The sequence below is a fragment of the Xiphophorus maculatus genome, chromosome 19, assembly GCF_002775205.1.
Source record: "Xiphophorus maculatus strain JP 163 A chromosome 19, X_maculatus-5.0-male, whole genome shotgun sequence".
Classification (NCBI taxonomy): domain Eukaryota; kingdom Metazoa; phylum Chordata; class Actinopteri; order Cyprinodontiformes; family Poeciliidae; genus Xiphophorus; species Xiphophorus maculatus.
In genome coordinates, this window is record NC_036461.1 from 18,119,044 (window position 1) to 18,137,061 (window position 18,018).

The 18,018-nt window shown below is 40.4% G+C and overlaps 2 protein-coding genes across 2 annotated transcripts; both read left to right on the forward strand.

Annotated features, from left to right (window-relative positions):
- Window positions 1-81: 81 nt before the first annotated feature.
- LOC102225039 (endophilin-B1-like) lies at window positions 82-8,886 on the forward strand. The gene is made up of 10 exons (XM_023352725.1): window positions 82-1,107; window positions 1,214-1,355; window positions 3,107-3,235; window positions 4,273-4,406; window positions 4,504-4,596; window positions 4,720-4,803; window positions 4,897-4,920; window positions 5,502-5,591; window positions 6,091-6,191; window positions 6,720-8,886. The coding sequence occupies exons 1-10, from the start codon at window positions 1,051-1,053 to the stop codon at window positions 7,339-7,341; spliced, it is 1,476 nt and encodes a 491-aa protein (XP_023208493.1). The 5' UTR covers window positions 82-1,050; the 3' UTR covers window positions 7,342-8,886.
- Window positions 8,887-13,506: 4,620 nt separating this feature from the next.
- Window positions 13,507-15,818, forward strand: LOC111612283. The gene is made up of 2 exons (XM_023353183.1): window positions 13,507-13,755; window positions 15,001-15,818. Exons 1-2 carry the CDS (start codon window positions 13,620-13,622, stop codon window positions 15,615-15,617), a joined length of 753 nt encoding a protein of 250 aa, XP_023208951.1. The 5' UTR covers window positions 13,507-13,619; the 3' UTR covers window positions 15,618-15,818.
- Window positions 15,819-18,018: the final 2,200 nt, after the last annotated feature.

Below are 18,018 nucleotides of genomic sequence, written 5' to 3' on the forward strand. Positions count from 1 at the left end.
TTAATCTTTTAACCCTCCTTAGGTCCTCTGATGCACCTCAGACCGTCAGCTGATTGAGTTAATCCTCCCTTCGCTCCGTTTCTGTCCTGCTAACATTCAGAGGTTCAAGAAAACTCAGCACGACCATCGCTGGGGAGTAAGGTTGCATGCTGAAATTTTGCTTGCAGAGCAGGCTCTTCTGTTGCGCCATTATGCGTTCAGACACTCAGAGAGTGGCTGTATTTGTTATTATGGCATTTCTTCTTCTAGTTAACTCGTGGCTGTTTTTGCAGCTTACTTTGAGAGAGAACCTGTAGGGTGTTTTTGTGTTCAAGAGCTGTTGGTTTAGATTTTGTCTCTCCTTTTCTTTCTTTTAGAGATTAACATTTTTCAAATTTATGTTTGTTTTATTTTGTATTTTATATGTATAGAAGTGCAACATTTTGTGGAGAGATTATGCTTTTATTGTGTACTTGAACAGGAAGTCTAATCCTTCAAGTCATTGCATTCTCTCAGGATTTTCGTCATGTTTACGTCGGTGTAAACAGTTTAATGCATGCTGATGTCTACCATGGTACGTCATTTGACATTTTAATGGCTGTCCGAAGCATTTATTTAAATTATCCTGGACATTAATGGAACAACAGCGTCCTTTAGAGACGCAAATTAAAAGCCTGACGTTACAGCGACGCCAGTCAATTTTCTGAGCGTCCTTTATTGACCCTTAGTGGATAATAGTGGATAACAGGTAAATACTGACGGCGGTAAACAGGCGAGCAGGTGCGTGCGGAGCTTCTTCATGTCTCCGACGTCGCTCTGTCGGCCTCCATGTATGGCAAGCCGTTAGAAACAATAATACCCCGTATATTAACGTGTTGTAAATAGCCGGATGCGACGTTTGTTCTCGCAGCCAGACTTGAGTATCTCAACGGCTTGCCGTGCTTGCAAAGGTGTTAGCCCGGCTGAGGCGATGCGTGGGTCGGCTGGAGGTGAACATTTGGTTTAGTAACCGGGGTCACCTCCGCTGCCACGCCTCCACGGAGACAAACGGCCGACCTTGAGGACTCCGTCATGGACCTGACGCGGCTGGCTGTGGATGCTGGCCGGTTCATAAACCGAGCTGTTCAGGTAAAATGAGGAGAGACAGCGTTCCGCATGTCCGCCTGCTTTATTGAAATAAACTCGAGTCTCCCGTTGCTGTCGAGAATAAGGTCGTTTTGTCACATTGCTCCAGTACACCGGAGAGAGCCTCGGCCAGGCGGAAAAGACCGAGCTGGACTCCGGGCTGGAGGAACTCCTGGCTCAGGCGGACGCCACCAAGACCTGGACGGACTCGATCGTTTCTCAAACCGAGGTGCTACTGCAACCTAGTCTAGGTGAGAAATTATCAATTTATTGTGTATTGCTATTATTTGGGACAGTTGGAACAGTGGTGGTCCTATCAAGAAGGGCGCTCAGGGCCACACCTGGTAACTAATTGTCCCGTATATGAAAGTAAGCTCAGCAACATAAATCAGGAGACGAAAAAGTGTTAGATAAATCAGGGTTTCCCCCAGAAAATATGCCAAGATCGGTGGTAGACCAAAATCTAATTATCTAATAAGTTTGTGCGTAAAATGTGAACATATTTTGTATGATTATATTCTGATTTAACAGGAATTGGTATTTATTCAGATTAGAGTAAAAAGTGTGACCAATACAGAGTATTAGGGCCATACTAAGAAAAAAAAATAAGCCACATTACCAGAAACAAAAGTCGTAATATTATGACTTTATTCTCGTAATACTACTTTATTCTTTATTATTTTGACTTCTATATTACTTTATTCTCATAATTGTATTACTTTAAATTATTCTCCTAACAGTTCTTACTTAAAATCACAGCCTTTAGAATGGATGAGTAATTGTTCAATTGACTTTTGTTGGCTACCAAAAAACCCACAGTGGTCACTAAAATCAATTGAAACTGACAAAAGCAACAATAACTAAAAATTTACAGAAAATCAAACCTTACTTTTGAACTTTGAACAACATAATTTCAAAGAATAAACAGACAATTTTATTAAAGTTGAGCAACTCACCTTACTCTTCATATAAAAAGGAAATGGTCCTCCTACGTCTCTACTACACGAGTAACTAAATATTTTGTCTATGAGGAATTTTTTTGTACTAAGAATTTAGAGCTCAACAAGTCAGTTTCTGTAATTCTGTTTTTGTTTGTTTTTCATGCTGATACTATTTAATCAATTCGAGCAATGCTGAAATTGAAGGCACAGAACCGTCACTCACACACACACACACACACACGCTAGAACGTCTGGAAAACCAGAAAGGTAAAATCATAGCAGACACACTTTGCAAAATTTCTGTGTTCCAGTGCCGCTCAGACGGTCTTTCAGAGAGATGGGACCATAAATGTATCATTAAAAGATGACTTATGATGATAAAGTATAAAGGATTCATCACTTTGTTTTTTTTTTTTTGTTTTTAAAAAAAAGGAAATCTGCCTGATCAAGAAAAAATACCAAAACAAAACATGTGTTCAGTGGTGATTTGATGCAAATAACTAAACAGCTAATAGCAATATATTTGCTTCATGAAAAATAAGACTTGAGCTAAATTACCCACCTTTTCTTTGATAATGTGTCAGGAAAAGAAAACATATATGTACATATAAACATTGAGTCCTTAAATGCATAATCATAAATATAATTGTAGTCTATGTAAACCTCCTGCAGGGCTGTGAATCAGTGTTTGCCCTCTACCCCATGCATCTTCTTTGAATTAGTGTGTTTGCTCTTACTGTAATTGACTCGTATAGATGAATAGAGTTGGGGGTTTTTTTGCTTTCAATTTCTTCAGCTAATAGAGTTATAAGTGGACGTGGTCTGCTTTCTATCAGTAAAGTGGCCTGTTGGGCTGCCAGGAGCATTAAAGACAAAGCTTCATAAAATGCCAATTCTAATTTTCAGAGCTCCACTGCAGATCTTTATTGTTTTTATGGAGAAACAGGAAAGCAGACATATGCCAATAAGGTTATTTATAGTCAGTATCTATAAAAAGAACTATAAGAATAAATTATTTCTAATGGGATTTTTTTGTTTTGTTTTTAACCCCTGACATACAGGAGCTCGATTAGAGGACCGCCTGTACGAGCATCTGGAATGGAGCGCCCCGCCTCGACCCCGTGCTCACGAGTTACTGGGGGATCAAATGACCCAGGCTGGGCTGGAGATCGGATCGAACACACCCTATGGTGAGTCTGCATCTGTTTGCGCCATTTGCCTTCTTAGCTTTTGCCCTTTTTAGGTGGATATGATATGTTATCAGATTTTTTTTTATTTTTTTTTACAATTGATATTACGTTAAAATGTCAGATTTTGGCATTTGAAGCAGTACAATTTCAGTAACTCGGAAAGGGGGAAACATATATTTTTAAAAATAGTAAAGCTGCAACGCCCTGGTTGCACGAGCGTACAAACTTACAAAATAACACTGTTGAAGCAGGCTTTGATTCAATTTCAGCATTCAGTCTGATTTGGCAGGAGTTTCTCAGCTTCCTGCATCTTCATTTGGCTGCATTTCCCCAAGTTACCTTTCAAAGGTTCTCCCAAATCTACCAGACAGCAATTAAATCTACTCCTCATCAGGTGATGTCTCAGATTTTCTGTCAGGTTTACTTCTGAGCTCAGTCTAGGCTGTTGTGAAGCTGAACTGTACCTCTGCTGAAGTCATTCTCCTGTTGGATAGTGACATTTACTGTTGTCTTTGTATCAAATTTCCCATTTGGATTTGTGATCACAAAGCTAAATGTGGTTTTATCAAACCATAACTAATTTTTCCTCAGAGTTTTGGGAGATTTCAAATGTTTCCTTTGGAAAACGTCCCTTTATCTCCATCAGTGTTGATGTCAAGCTCTGACCAGTTTCACTCTTATTTTTTATTCACATTAGTAAGGTCTGCACACTTGTACAAACAACTATTGCAGATTTTTTGCTTGTGTTTTGTGGTTTTCTAATTTATTTTTATTTTATTTTTTTTTGCTTAATAAATTAATTATAAAGGATATGTATGTAAGTTCAAACAAGTTAATACAATTGGCAGATGGACATTTTTCTTCCGTCTTGAAGCAGTAATACAATTTTGAAAAACCAAACTACTTCTGCCAGCCATGTAAATGTGGGCTTATCTTTGTAACACTAAAGGTTGCAAAAGCTCTGAAATTGTGTATCTTGGTCTCACGCTGACATCGTATCAACCTGGTGTTTTTATCCACTGAATGTTTGCGTACAGGAACAGCTCTGATAAGGTCCGGCGAGGCCCAGAAGCAGCTGGGAGAAGCCGAGAGGAAGTTTGCAGAGTGCACAAACATTCACTTTCTCACCCCGCTGAAGAGTTTCACAGAGGGTGACTACAGAGCCATCCAGGTGAAATGCACCTCTTGTCTCTTACTACCTCTCCTTTGCTGTCAGCCATTTAAGGCGTTTAGCTTCTGACCCAGTTTCATTGTAAACGGTTTAACAGAATGAGCATAAGATGTTGGTGAACAAGCGTTTGGACTTGGATATAGCCAAGACCAGGCTGAGGAAAGCGCATGAAGCAGACAGAGAGGCCCGGGTGAGCTGCAGCTATAGTTTACCCCAAAGTGTGGGATACTAAAAGTAAAAACATGACACTTTTCTTGTAACATTGTAACATCCTGTTTGACCTGTATCCCTCTTTTTTTTTTTTTTTTGCCAGAACCTGAATGCGAACCCGTTGGATGATGACTACCTGTCTCACGTTTCCTACATGTTCAGCTTCCTGCGTGTTAAATGGCTTAAGGTTCGATTCTTTTTGAAGAAACGTGAACATCAAAAGAGACAAACGTTATAATTTGGGCTTTAACATATTTATTTTTATGCTTTCTCCAAGCAGATATGGGCTCAGGAAATCTCTCAGGTACAAACATCTCTATCTTTAAGCTCAATCAGATAGTGTGCTTCTGCCAGTTCTGACAGATTAGTTGATGGAAAATAGACCCTCATCCTCACCTTTGTGACATTTTTAATGTCACAAACAGAAAACGGTGCATTGTTATGAAATGGAAAGAAAAGAATGAATGGTTTCCACATTTTTACAAAGACAAATCTGAATGTCTTTGTAAAAACTTTCAGATGTTTTTACTTTACCTTTCAGTAAAGGTGGCTTTACTCTGATAAAGCCACCTTTATGAGATAAATAAATAAAAATAGAACACACTACCATAAAAGCTTACCTATTCAAGCTGAAATTACTCAATCTGTCAGATAAGTCTGATCGGTGTTGTCAGATACAATACTTATCGGCGCTGTACAAGTATTGTATTGTAATTCCTGTTGTTAAATAACAACAGCGCCTTCAGTACTCCTGGTCAGGTGAAGTAGAGAACTTTGGTTCATCTGAAAGAGATGAAAGAGACTTTGGAAATATTTTCTCAGAACCAAAGTAATTGATTTGAAGTATGTACGGTGCCATCTAACGAGTTGTGTTTGTGTACAAAGGCGGAGATGGAGCTGAGGATCTGTCAGAGTCTTTTCGATCGGCAGTCAGAAATCACAAGACGGGTTCTTGAAGGAATCAGCAACACTCATGTATGTTAAAACTAGAGGTGCACCAATTTATCGGCCAGCCGATTTATCTGTGCCAATTTCCTTAATTTTGGGAGATCGGTGATCAGCCGATTTTTACATATGAAGCCGATATTACCCGCCGATTTTATCTAGCTTGGCAAATGTCTAAGAATCAACCACTGTCCTCTTTTGCACTCTGGTGAGAAAGGTTTGATTGATAGACCTGCCCACCAAGTTATGTCTGCATGTTTACAATTAACAATAGTTACCCCACTGTTGCCAACTCAACAACTTTCTTGCTACATTGCGCAACATTTCAGACCAAAAAAAATGGTATCGGCTAAAATCAGAATCAGCAGGTTAAGCTTTTTGAAAGATCGGTAATCGACGACCGGCCAGAAAACTGCAATCGGTGCATCCCTAGTTAAAACAAATCCTAGACAGAGTATATGTGACCATGTTTCTGTAAGCTTCTGTACAATTCAGTGTCAGATGTCGCGTTGCCCGTTTCTTTCCTCAGATCAACCACATGCGGAGCCTTACGGACTTTGTGGACGGTCAGGCGTCATTTTTCGCTCAGGGCAACCAACACGCTCAGGAACTGCAAAGACAGATGTCCAGGTCTGCATTTATTATTAACAACCTCAAAAGAAGAAGTTTCATCATGTGATAATGATAACTGTTGTATTTTAATAACAACAATGAAAACTAGGCCTGTAGAACTTCTTAGTCAGGTGCAGTAGTGTGCAAAGGTTTTGGACCACCTCTAATTTTTTTTTTTTTTGCTTTATTTCTAATAAGCCAAACCTCCTTGAAAGCTTCTGATGTGAAAATAGTACTCAATGATTTCTAAATGTTCTTTAATGTTTAACTTGCCTTTTACACATTTATATTCAAATACATGACTATTTTCAGATGAATTTATTTGTTTTAGGTGCTTTTGCTTAACTTACAGTCTAAAGAAATATTCCTAAAAAATAAAAAGACTAGTTGCTTGAGAATTTTGTACTAAATTTGGATTTATCTTTCCATGAGTATGCTTGAATTCACACACTTTACCATAAATATTAGTTTGTAAGACACTCTAATATCAGGTGATTTTGTTGTTTTATGACCTTTATGTTCACATTTTTCTCATTTTACTTTCAGGATTCCAGCTGTCTTTTGCTCTAATAACTGGCAATCAGCAGTTAATAACGAGCCACCAATCAGCAGCCATGTTGTCGGTGAGCCTGTCGGGTTGGATCAGGTCACTGCCGTTCCCAAAGTAGTTCGCCAGCTGCCAGACTTTGACCAAGACTCGTGGACTCTTGCTATCGGTCCAAAAACTGAAACAGATCTCTCTTCATCTGATCACACAAACAACAACAACAACAACAACAACAGCGCCTTCAGTACTGCCGGTCAATCAAGCGGTCACCAACCAGCTGTTAAAAATCAGTTATTGACAGACCAAACATTTGATCTTGTATTTACGTCCAGCCAATCAGATGAGCTTCCTTCACCCAGCAGGACAAATCAGGGAACAAACAGTTTGCCTTCTGCTGTGAGAGACTCTACCCGGACTTCCAATGCCACTTTTACCGATGGTGCCGCTAGTTTCACAACTGCAGTCGCGTCGCCTCCTCCTCAAGGAAGTACAATCCAAAATGAGACTCAGACGGGAGACGCCGTAGCTGCTGACATCACAGCATCCACTGATGTGGTTCCTGATTCCCAAGCAGCCAATGAAACTCATGAGCGTCCAGTCACCAATGGAGAAGATGTCTAGTTGGGGTTGTGACAATTTAGAGCACTTCACAGTTGGTTCTCACAATATCATATATAATATAATAATATAATGGAGCTACTGCTCTGTTTAGAGGACTCAAACATTAGTTGTGCCAAGCTTGGTTAATTATCCTTATGAAGACTCCATAGTAATTGTAAAAGTGCTTGTTTTAGAGGGCTCATGTCATCGTTTTTACAACTTTTTTTCTTCTCAGTTGTGTTTTGGATAGTTATATTCATTTCAACATCAAAGACAACGAGCACAAAGACAACGAGCACAAAGCAGCTGGATTTTCCAGATGTTTCAGAGGGAACACAAAATTGACACATGTGCCACCCAAGAAGATCAGAGTGACACCAAGGTCTTCAGCTAGAATGTGAGTTCATAAAGCAAAGATTTATATATGGATTTGTCCAGTGAGGAGATGGAAGTCAGCAGAAATATTGTCAGAGAGTATTAGCTTGAAGACCTAACTGACCGGCTCCTTACTCCAAGATTTAAAAGTGCTCTGCAGCAAGTATGTGCATTTCTGCTCCAGCTTTGACCAACATTGTCACTATGATGCAAATGGGTGTCAGCAATTAGAAATTTCACGACTCTGTCAACAGCTATAAAGTGGTTGTGTAAAAAATTAGAGATAATGAATGAAATTGGCTGAAGATCTCAGTTTTCTACACATAATTAGCCTCTGTTTTAAAGGGGGCTTCCCATCTGTCATGGAACTAAAATTATGTTAGTCTGCCTGCAGCTAGTTATCTCACAACATGTGTGGTCATATAAAGTCACTTTAATCCAGTTCTACAAATGGTGACTGAAGGGGAAGTTTAAAATGCTCATACAGAATCTGTCATTCATTTGGCTCGGACACTGAAAAAAGTTGCTGCTCCAAATAATTTTTGTGGAGAACATAGAGAAGATTTAATAAGATTGGAGACATCAGCAAACATTTCATACTTTCATCAGTGGTAACATCTGAGGTAAAACAACTCTTTGTTGCATGAGAAACTTTATGCTCACAAACGACAGCTGCTGTCACCATGATGGTCAGCCTAATGTTTACTAGAGCTATCTCTGGCAGAGACAGCTCTACTAGAGATAGTAAAACCTTAAAACCTTCCACATGTCCAGTTTTTTTATGCAATTATAAGTGTATAATCATTTCAGACACGTGTAATTTCATAGGCTTTTGTTGTGTCCAAAAATTTAAAAAATTAATTACCCATTTTGACGAGCAATAGAAAAGCTGATGATCATTTTTATATATTTAACCATGTTAAGATTTTGAGCTTTTCTTGCTCTAAGTTGATGATATTTGTCCTTTAGCCTTGATTTAGTGCCAGAATAAATGAATTTAAATGTAGCCATATATAATAAATGTTTCATATTTAAGAGACAAAAAAACTGGGTTGACTGTTACAGTGTAAAGTGAAAACTAAGTCTGTATTTTCACAGGCAATCACCAAACGTATCAAGTGTTGTGCCAATTGTACATGTGTGTAAATGTAGTTGTAGAGATTGTATCACTTTAAAGAGCTACTTACTGTATGTCTCTTCTTTACTCGTGTTTCTCTGAGGTGAGATCGTTCTCCATATGAAAGGCTCACTTGTGTTCATGTGTTGCAGAGCCCAAGAGGTGAAAACACGCTGGCCTCAAATGATACTTTATGCTTCTTTACACACAAACTTGGTTCTTTCTTTATATATGTTGCCCAGTCATTTCTTTTCACCACTTTAATTTTCTTAAAGCCTCTTTTATTGTGAAATGGATAAAAGTTTCCATATGCAGATGTTGATTTTCTTCTGCGTTTCTGTTTTGTTAGGCCAATTTTGGGACCCTAAAACGGACATGCTGATGTAATCTCCTACACCAAAAGCAACACTTTTGTCCCAAAGCATAAATATATTCGGGGCTGGACAGCAATAAAATTTCTCCTCTACTGCCCGCCCGGTTGTGAGCCTGTGATTTAGCTGCTTCGTCGAGCTGATGTCAGCGCCAGCTTGGAGTCCGATTGGATTTTGGTAAAGATGAAGAAGCAAAACCTTTGGTGATGTCATACCAGAGCAAATCAAGTGTGACAAGAATCTTTCTTCACCAGCAAGGCTTGTTTCTGAGAACTCCTTGTTAAAAACCAGTTGCAGCGCCTGGGTTCACATAGTGCACTAATGAGGTCTGTTAGAGTGCGACACAATCACTGGCTCGCATATAGAAACACCTAAATACTATCCAAAAAGTTCAGTGTTTGTTTCTCTTCTTTTTCTTCGTCTTTGCTCCTGGCTCCTTTGCCGTCCAAACAGATTGACTAAATCAGATGCAGAATGTGTGGCATCAATCTGTCATGAGCCTCTTGGCTCGCTAACATAGATGCTTGTATCACACCAATGAATACGCTTTCGGAGGCCCGAATGTCCAGCCCCCGCTTGGAGTCACATGGAATAATGTCACTTTCTCTCAAGTGACTCGCTAAACAAGAATAGAAGCTCCTCAATCTGTCCACGGTTGGGTGTATTTTCCCACTACCCTGAAGCAACAAGTCCCTGTCACTCTTCCAACTACTTTTCATGCTTCCGTAATGTAACGCTTTCCGTCAACATCAGAGCCATCCTTTGGCCTGGTCTCGCACAGCATCATACAGGAAGAAAAAGGAAACTAGGAAGATAACTCAATTTCCTTAGCTCAGACAAAGGAAATTGCTGGAATGTTTCAACTCTATTCTTCTATATTTTTGCCAGGTCCCAAAGTTCTGCACGCTGACCTGATTTTTGCCAACATGCTCATATGCTGCATCTTTGAAATGTTTCACATGTTCTAGTGCTATATCCACAACTACTGCACTTTATTGGGCTTTTATGTTGTAAACAATCTTAAAATAACTTAAATTGTGAACAAAAAAAGAGCGAAGTGGTGTCAGTATGTCCGTATTTCACCAATGAGAGAAAGTTTTACTCTTCATAACGTGTATGAATTGTATTTCGGCCCGTTTCAAATGATTGATTTCTGCAGTAGAGAAATTTAAGAAAATACTCCCTCTACTTATTCATCAGAACAACCCATGTGCAAAAAAGAAAAATGTATCGATGCAGACGTACTTTTTACATATACAGTACAGACCAAAAGTTTGGACACACCTTTTAATTCAATGAGTTTCCTTTATTTTCATGACTATTAACATTGTAGATTCACACTGAAGGCATCAAAACTATGAATAACACATGTGGAAATATGCACTAAACACAAAAGTGTAAAACAACTGAAAATACCCCTTATATTCTAGTTCCTTCAAAGTAGCAACCTTTTGCTGTGATTACTGCTTTGCACACACTCTGCATTTTCTTGATGAGCTTCAAGAGGTAGTCACCTGAAATGGTTTTCACTTCATAGGTGTTGCCCTGTCAGGTTAATAAGTGGGATTTCTTGCCTTATAAATAGTCATGAAAATAAAGAAAACCCATTGAATTAGAAGGTGTGTCCAAACTTTTGGTCTGTACTGTATATAAATATTATATTTGGACTCCCATTCAGTCGTGCTTTGTTGTGACAGCTACAATCACTAGGTCAAGAACTGAGTCATTTCAACAGATTTAGACCTTGCTTACCCCACTTTCCATTAGCAGGCTGCGTTTTAACAGTATCTTTATTGTTTCCGTCCCTCCCCATCCTACACACAGGGGGACGAGCGGGGAAACACCCAACAAAATACCGCACAGTAAATGGCGTGTGCTGGCTCAGTTTGTCGTGTTAGCACGCGGTTTTGTTCGCCAGTGAGGTCCCGTTGATGGCTTACATCTGCTGTGAGTTCTGCCCGACAACTCCTATTGTCCTACTTTGTCAGAAAAAGCCACATCTGTTTGCTTCCAACTCCCCTCCTGCTCTGAGAAAGTAAAAAAAAAAAAAAAAAAAACAAGGAGGTACTTACAGTAAACATTTTACTGATATTGCATCTGTTAATTGTTCTCTCTTTACTTTTTTTTCTCTATCTCCTTCACTTGTCTCCTTTTCCTACTGGTTGCCATGTGGGAAGCGTTTCCAGCTGAGCGGTAGGTGCGGCACGCAGGTGGAGGGTGGAGGGTGGAGGGCGGTGAGCAGCGTCTGGCGGTTGAGGATAAATGTGACTCTTGTGGCTCAGAATAATTTGCTGGTCTAGGAGAAAACAGCTCATATGAACGCTTGTGTCCAAATGACACAGCGGAGCATAATTGTGAACTGGAAGACAGTCAAATGGTTTCACAGTTTTCCGCAAATTAAGATCAGTCAGACTGGATGATGGATGTGCACTTTGACTAGGCCATGAATCTGAATTGACCCTGATTATGTCACTATAAATCTGAGCGTGTGTGTGTGTGTGTGTGTGTAATCTTGTTAACTCAGACTAGACTCCCTGTTGCTGCTGAAGCATCAGAGTAAAAAGAGCTGTATGTATGCAACACCAGGAAGTTAGGAAAATTCACAATTTTACCATGGAAAGTTTTTCGTGTTTTCCAGCCCGTTTCGTCCGCCTCTTCCTGCAGGTTGTCCATTTTCCTCAGATAAATCTGCCAGCGTCGCCCCGGGTTTCTCCCTCTACCCAGACGGCCAGGCCGAGGCGATCAGACACGCGTGCTGATGTGTGCAGCATGAGGAACAGGCTGCAGGGAGACAAAGGTCAGGGCGCAGCGCGTCCTGCTCCTGCAGCTGAACACGCAGCCCCTGCTGAACCGCCAGATCAAGGCCGGCGGGCCTCACAGAGAACGCAGTGAATGATCACCTGTTGGCTCGCACGGTTGATCAACGTGGTCACCAGGCAACCGAGCTAAATGTAATGCAGGCCAGAAATAAAGTTTTAAACCTGCAGCTTAGCAACAATGTTTAATTTAAAGTCGCGAAGACAATGTTTCTGAAAGCCCAGGATAATAAAACCGCGGCGATGACGTGCTGTAGTTTTTCTATTTGAGGAGCTTCAAAGACACAGAAAGAGCTGAATGTGAATTCTTACTTCTTGTTGGAGAAGCTTTTTTTTTTTTTTGCACGAGAAAAATAAGATACGTTTTAAATCAGTTCAGTTTTTAACAGCGCATATGTACCCAGAACAGCAGGAGTAGTTTACATAGTTTTTTTTCCCCTTTATCTACTTTGCTGTGTCTTTAGATTGAAATTAAGATAGATTTTTTTCAATTTGAAATGAAGACAACTACCCCAATTGAGGTATGATGATAGCAGAGTTGTTTTAGCACTTTTAAATAAAGTGGGTTATTCAAAGAGAATGACAGCAACACTTCAAAACTAGACAGAAAATGAATAACAGTAACGATTCATTGCTGACACCGAGTTAGTAAAGTTAACTTCAGATTTATTTATTTGTTGGTTGGTTCATTTATTTATTCATTTAAAAACAAAGTTTGGAGTTCGGTTAGAAATTTATTTGAACAAAACTCACACAGTCAAACCAAAAGTTATCAAACCCCCGACTGCATTTATATTAAAAATTATTTCTCACTTTACAAAGCAGCTTGTTACCGACTGGAGATGAAACGGGCGTCTCTTGAAGGCAACGTTAAAAAGAACAGAATAGCAGAGGACAAAAGAGAGTTGCAAATGTAAATCCCACCTTTACATTTGGTCGGATTTACATTTTCTTTTGAAAGACTGCATGAAAACTATTAATGCTCTTCTAAGCAATCAGCGGAAAATATTTTTATTGACTATTCAGAAACTAAACCCTACCTATAATTTAGCAGCCTAGCTTTGCTGATGAAGACCTCCTTGCCATCACCCTCATTTTTAGCTCCATTCACAGATTCTCTACCAGATTCAGACCATGAATTTGGCGGGAGTTATTCCAAAGCAATATTACTTGCTGTCTGGAGAAACAAGTTACCTTTTTTTTTTTTTTGCTAATCTTTCTGTTTTCGTTTGCAAAAATAAAAAGTTGGAATTGTTCCTCCTGCTTTACTTCCCTCCGTCTCGTTTAGTTTACCCCGGGTTGCCTATGTGCCCTCTCGTGTCCACCCTCAGCCCTCATTCTCCATAATGCCCACATTTCCATGTCAGCGTGACTTTTGACTTTACCTCCATGGAAGCGTTACTCACCCACTCTCCACACACCCTCCTCAGGGTTCCCCCTCCTTCCTCCCTCTTGCTGAGTTTATAAGTCAGAAACGGCAACGTTTAGCTCACTGAGCAGAGCTTTACGCAAAGGGAAGGGGGACTAAATGAGAAAACAAGAGCAGCGCGAGTAAATCTAAGCAAAATTCACAGAAAAAAAGAATTAACACAGTAGAACAAGAGGAGGTAGAGCCCTGTCATGCATGTGTTTAAGGTGTGGGGTGTGCTCTGTGTGCTCAGCGCTGCTGGTTCGTCTTTATGTGTGACTGAGATTGAGGACGATGACGGCTTTGCAGAGAGCTACGGCAACGAGATTTCTCTGGACCAACAGCAGGGTGAGTTTTGCTTTGATTATTTCCCCTGCTGGCTGTTTTGACTCGACAGACTTCAGGATTATCATGTCTCCTTGACAACATGTTGTCACTGATTTGGATTTAATTAAAATCCAAATACTTTAGTTGATTTCTGAATGTGTACTATTATGTTTTTGTTGTTTTGTTGTTTTTTTAAAAAAAAAAAAGATTAACTGCAAAGTTTTCTTTGCTTCTTTTCAACTTTTCAATAAACTTCAAGATAACTTCATTCATCTAAGGTCTGCTCAGTGGTGTTACATTTTAGACTTTGCACTAATATGTTCAAATTAGGCATATGTGGAGTACTGTGGAGTACTCATTACTTTTACAAATGTGGAGCCTACTTAGAAAGTCCAGAGAATATCTAGCAACCCTGAATAGGAAGGAGTATCTAGTTTATATACTCTGGATCAACATTATTAGATTCTTTTTTTTCTTTCTTCTTTTGCTCTTTCCTTTGGTTTGTTATTTTGTTTGCATTTCATTTTAATTCATGTAAAGCACTTTGAATTGCCTTGGTGGTGAAAATGTGCTATATAAATAAAATATTTATTTTTTTTCTCTCTCTTGTAAATATTTACATATATTGTGTTTTTTTCTAAATAGAAAGACCAGGTTTAATCAGTGGAAATATGTGTGGTATTTATTTGGGCACTCTGACCATTAAGTGTTTATCAGAGAGACAACCTGTTTGTGCAGTGGTTGTTTTTTGTTGTTGTTGTTTTGTTTGTTTTTTCTAAAGCGGTGCCCCGAAGGTAAAAGCCTAAACAGTTTGTATCCAGGATGTGTGGGGTCTGCAGATATGCTACCTGCCCTTTTCCTGACCCAAGATTCCCATACAAGCCCTGACGTGGAAAGAGGAACAATCAGCCATGACCTTCCACTCTAGTTAATGATGATCTATCACAGAAAAATCCCAAAGATAACGTTAAGGTTTGTGGTTGAGATCAGACGAAATACGAGAAATTTCGAGGAAATCAACACTTTCAGAAGCAAATTCCTGCTCACAAAGTGTTCCGTCCATGTTCACCAGCAAATACGTGGCGATGGGTTGTAGGTTTGGGAGCTCACCAAGGAAACAACACCTTTTCTAATACAAAGTTTCTCTTTAAATCTACCTCCCCTCTTCTATGACGCATCTTAATCTACTAATACATGTTCATTTTGGCACATGGTATCATACAACCTTTACGGGTCTGTACAATTAAATCCTCCGGTGTTTTCCAGAGTCATCAAACACACCGTACCATGCAGGCCTCTCCCACTGGGACAAGCTTTTCATCGCTCTGGAGGACTCCCACATGAGGCAGAACATGCTGCTGGAGTCGGCGGAGCGGTGCTGCGGAGGAATGGTGCCTCTGAGGAGCCAGCTGGACAAGCTCCTCAGGGGGGCGTCGCAGCAGAGCTCGCCGGGTCAGGGGTCAGCGTGCAGGGCGCAGGCGGAACGCGAGGCTCTCGGGCTGCACCGCGGCCTGGCAGAGCTCCGCCGGGACGGGGCAGAGATGGAGAGGAGAATAAACGCCACCTTGCAGGCGATCCTGCGCGGCAGACACGAGGATGCGGCTCGGCTGAGTCGTCTCGAGGAGGCCGCGTCAGAAAGCAGGAGCGGCGGCAGCGAACACCAGCCGACTCAGAGGCCCGGAGGTTCGGGCAGAGCGTTTAGCTCGGGGGCGAATTCATTCCTGTCCGAGCTGGAGGGGCAGGATTTGTCCTCACAGGTGGACCTGGATATGATAAGAGGCTCTCTGGTCGTCATAGCGAGAGACGTGCAGAGGGTTTACCTGCAGCTGAGCACGGCCATCGAGCAGGTGGGAACTCTGAGCAAGGGCAGAGGAGACACATGAACTGCCTGCAAAATAACTATATGCACAGCAAAAAAAAAAAAAAAAACTGGCATTTTGCTTACTTTTTGTTTTTATATATATATTTATATGTCTAAGAGGTTGTTTTTGTTATACACGAGCTTGTATTTTTCTGCTGAGTACAACTCTGATACGCCATTAAGAATCGTGTGGGCTTGCTGTAATGAATAAAAGAATCAATTAAAAAGTAAATCGCCCTCGTGGAAAATGTTTCCTCCCTTCTTCCCGTCTAATTTCCAACAACAGCTCACGCACTCGCGTTCTTCATTTGTCTGATTGCAGCGTTTGTTGTTGTGTTGACCGCTAATACACTCAACCGCAAGGAGACGAGGTTTTGGTCCGTGTGTAATTTAAGGCGTGTTTCTCCAGCTCGTTAGTTGCTTTAATGCAAAGAGGCCGGCGCTTGCAGTAGGTTACACACTGACGCCCATCCCTCCTCCAGCCTCACACTAGTACACACACACACACATGCCTGCGGGCTTGTTTATTGAAACCAAAGTCAGGTTTCTGGAGGTACTTTCCTTGTATATTTTGTTTTGTCTCCTGTCACTGGATCAGTAATAGTTGATGTAGTTTGTGAGAAACACAACAACATCAAAATGTATTTTGATGTTGTTTCACAGGGGAAACAAAAAATTGGATTTAAAAAATTGGCATACTTCCACAACGTTAATGGGGTGTAAGTCCAGAAAGGCGGTTAGTTCAGGGTCTTTGACGTGGGGTTCTGTCAGCTGCAGTAGTTTACTCAACTGGGATCTTCTGTTAGTAAAGATCCAAGCAAGCTGGAGGTTAAAGCCATTGGGTGGTCCGAGAGGGGCCTCAACCGAAGCGGCAGAAGCTAATGGCTAGTCTGAGAGAAGTCAAGAACAAACCAGATTTCTACAATCTTAAAAAAAAACTTCCTTCCTTCCTAAATATTAGACATGACACAATCATATTGGACAAGTATCTACGGATAAATCAATGAATATTTTCACAGAAGGAGGTTGGAGGCGATGAACCATCAGTGGTCTTTTTGGGTGAAATGCGTTCTGAGAAACTCAGATTTCTCAGTCATTTTTCTTGTTTGTTTATTAATGGTTATTTTTATTCATTTCATCAGCACAGCTGTCAACATCTGTTTTGTGCTCCACATTTGATTTATTTCAGATTTCTCGTATATTTTACAAAGGAAGATTGTCGGCTTCGCGCTGCCTTCCGCCTGCATTTTCTGCATAAATAATTATCGACTGGTGTACTAACGCTACGATACAAGTGTGGTGATTGTCTGAAAGTTCTTAAAATTGTATTTGCAAAAACTCAAATTCACCTTCCAGATACCGCTAATCTGGACTTATACTAAACAGAGAGGATTTGTGCTCTGCAAGTGAAATTTGAACTCTGTTGGGATCTAGAAACAGGCATGGGAACAGGCAGGACTATGAGACAAGTGAAAATGTAAAGAAATCTTCAAAAAAAAACAGGCACAGTGACCATGGAAACCAACAAATGAATCAAGCGAAGAATGAACAAAATGAGTGTAAATACTAGGAGTACTGGTTGGTTCAACAATGAACAGGTGAGTCTGATTAACTGAATAAGATGCAACTGCAGTCAATCATAAACTGAAGCTTGGAGGGAGAAGGGTTATAAATGTTTGTCCCTTAACACCAGCAAGCAGATCACATGGTAAAATGTCCCAATGAGGAGATTATTTCCTAAATGCATGGTTGGGTTTGCTGACAGAGAAAAATTGGCGATGATGTGTCTGAGCAATGTTTCATTTTTATGTCATCAACTGCTGTCATTGTCAATTTACACGACTCAGAAAATAAATCAGCAGGGATCACACGCTAGTCTATAATTTATCATGCTCAGCCAATTCTTTGGCATCATTCGACATTTAAGACAAATTTCTTTTTAATCTTGGGACCCAAAGATCTGTTATGTTAACATCGATTGAGGTGGGCGTACACCACACTCATCGGTGGAAGTGAGCAGGTCATCTGGAGTCATTCAAAAAGGTTGTGCAAACAACGCCTAACCACTGCACCAGCTCCACCGCTGGCCAACCAATGCTGTGCACCCAAATAAACAAAAAACGTTTAAAAACCACAAATGAACACTGGACAAAACAACTACACGAGCACAGGGAAACACAGGGATAAGTAACTAAACATGAACGAACCCAACAAAGAGAATGGCATACTACCACTAAAACCTCATCTCGGGAATACCAACGTATATCGTTGAGCAGATATACTTTCAAAGTACCTTTAAAATGACGCATTTTCGCTGATGACAACATTACAACCAGGGTACTTTTCTTCCTGCCCCTCTTTTTGTACCTGCATCTAGAATATTACAGGCGAGTTAAAAACCACTGACAGCAATGTTTTTCTTC

Bases quoted from the DNA above. Each gene is read 5' to 3' on its own strand.
- LOC102225039 (XM_023352725.1), top strand. From the start codon at position 1,051: ATGGACCTGACGCGGCTGGCTGTGGATGCTGGCCGGTTCATAAACCGA. The intron at 3,236-4,272 runs GTGAGTCTGCAT...GTTTGCGTACAG, and splicing joins CGGATCGAACACACCCTATG to GAACAGCTCTGATAAGGTCC. The intron at 6,192-6,719 runs GTCTGCATTTAT...TTTTACTTTCAG, and splicing joins CTGCAAAGACAGATGTCCAG to GATTCCAGCTGTCTTTTGCT.
- LOC111612283 (XM_023353183.1), top strand. From the start codon at position 13,620: ATGCATGTGTTTAAGGTGTGGGGTGTGCTCTGTGTGCTCAGCGCTGCT. The intron at 13,756-15,000 runs GTGAGTTTTGCT...GGTGTTTTCCAG, and splicing joins TTCTCTGGACCAACAGCAGG to AGTCATCAAACACACCGTAC.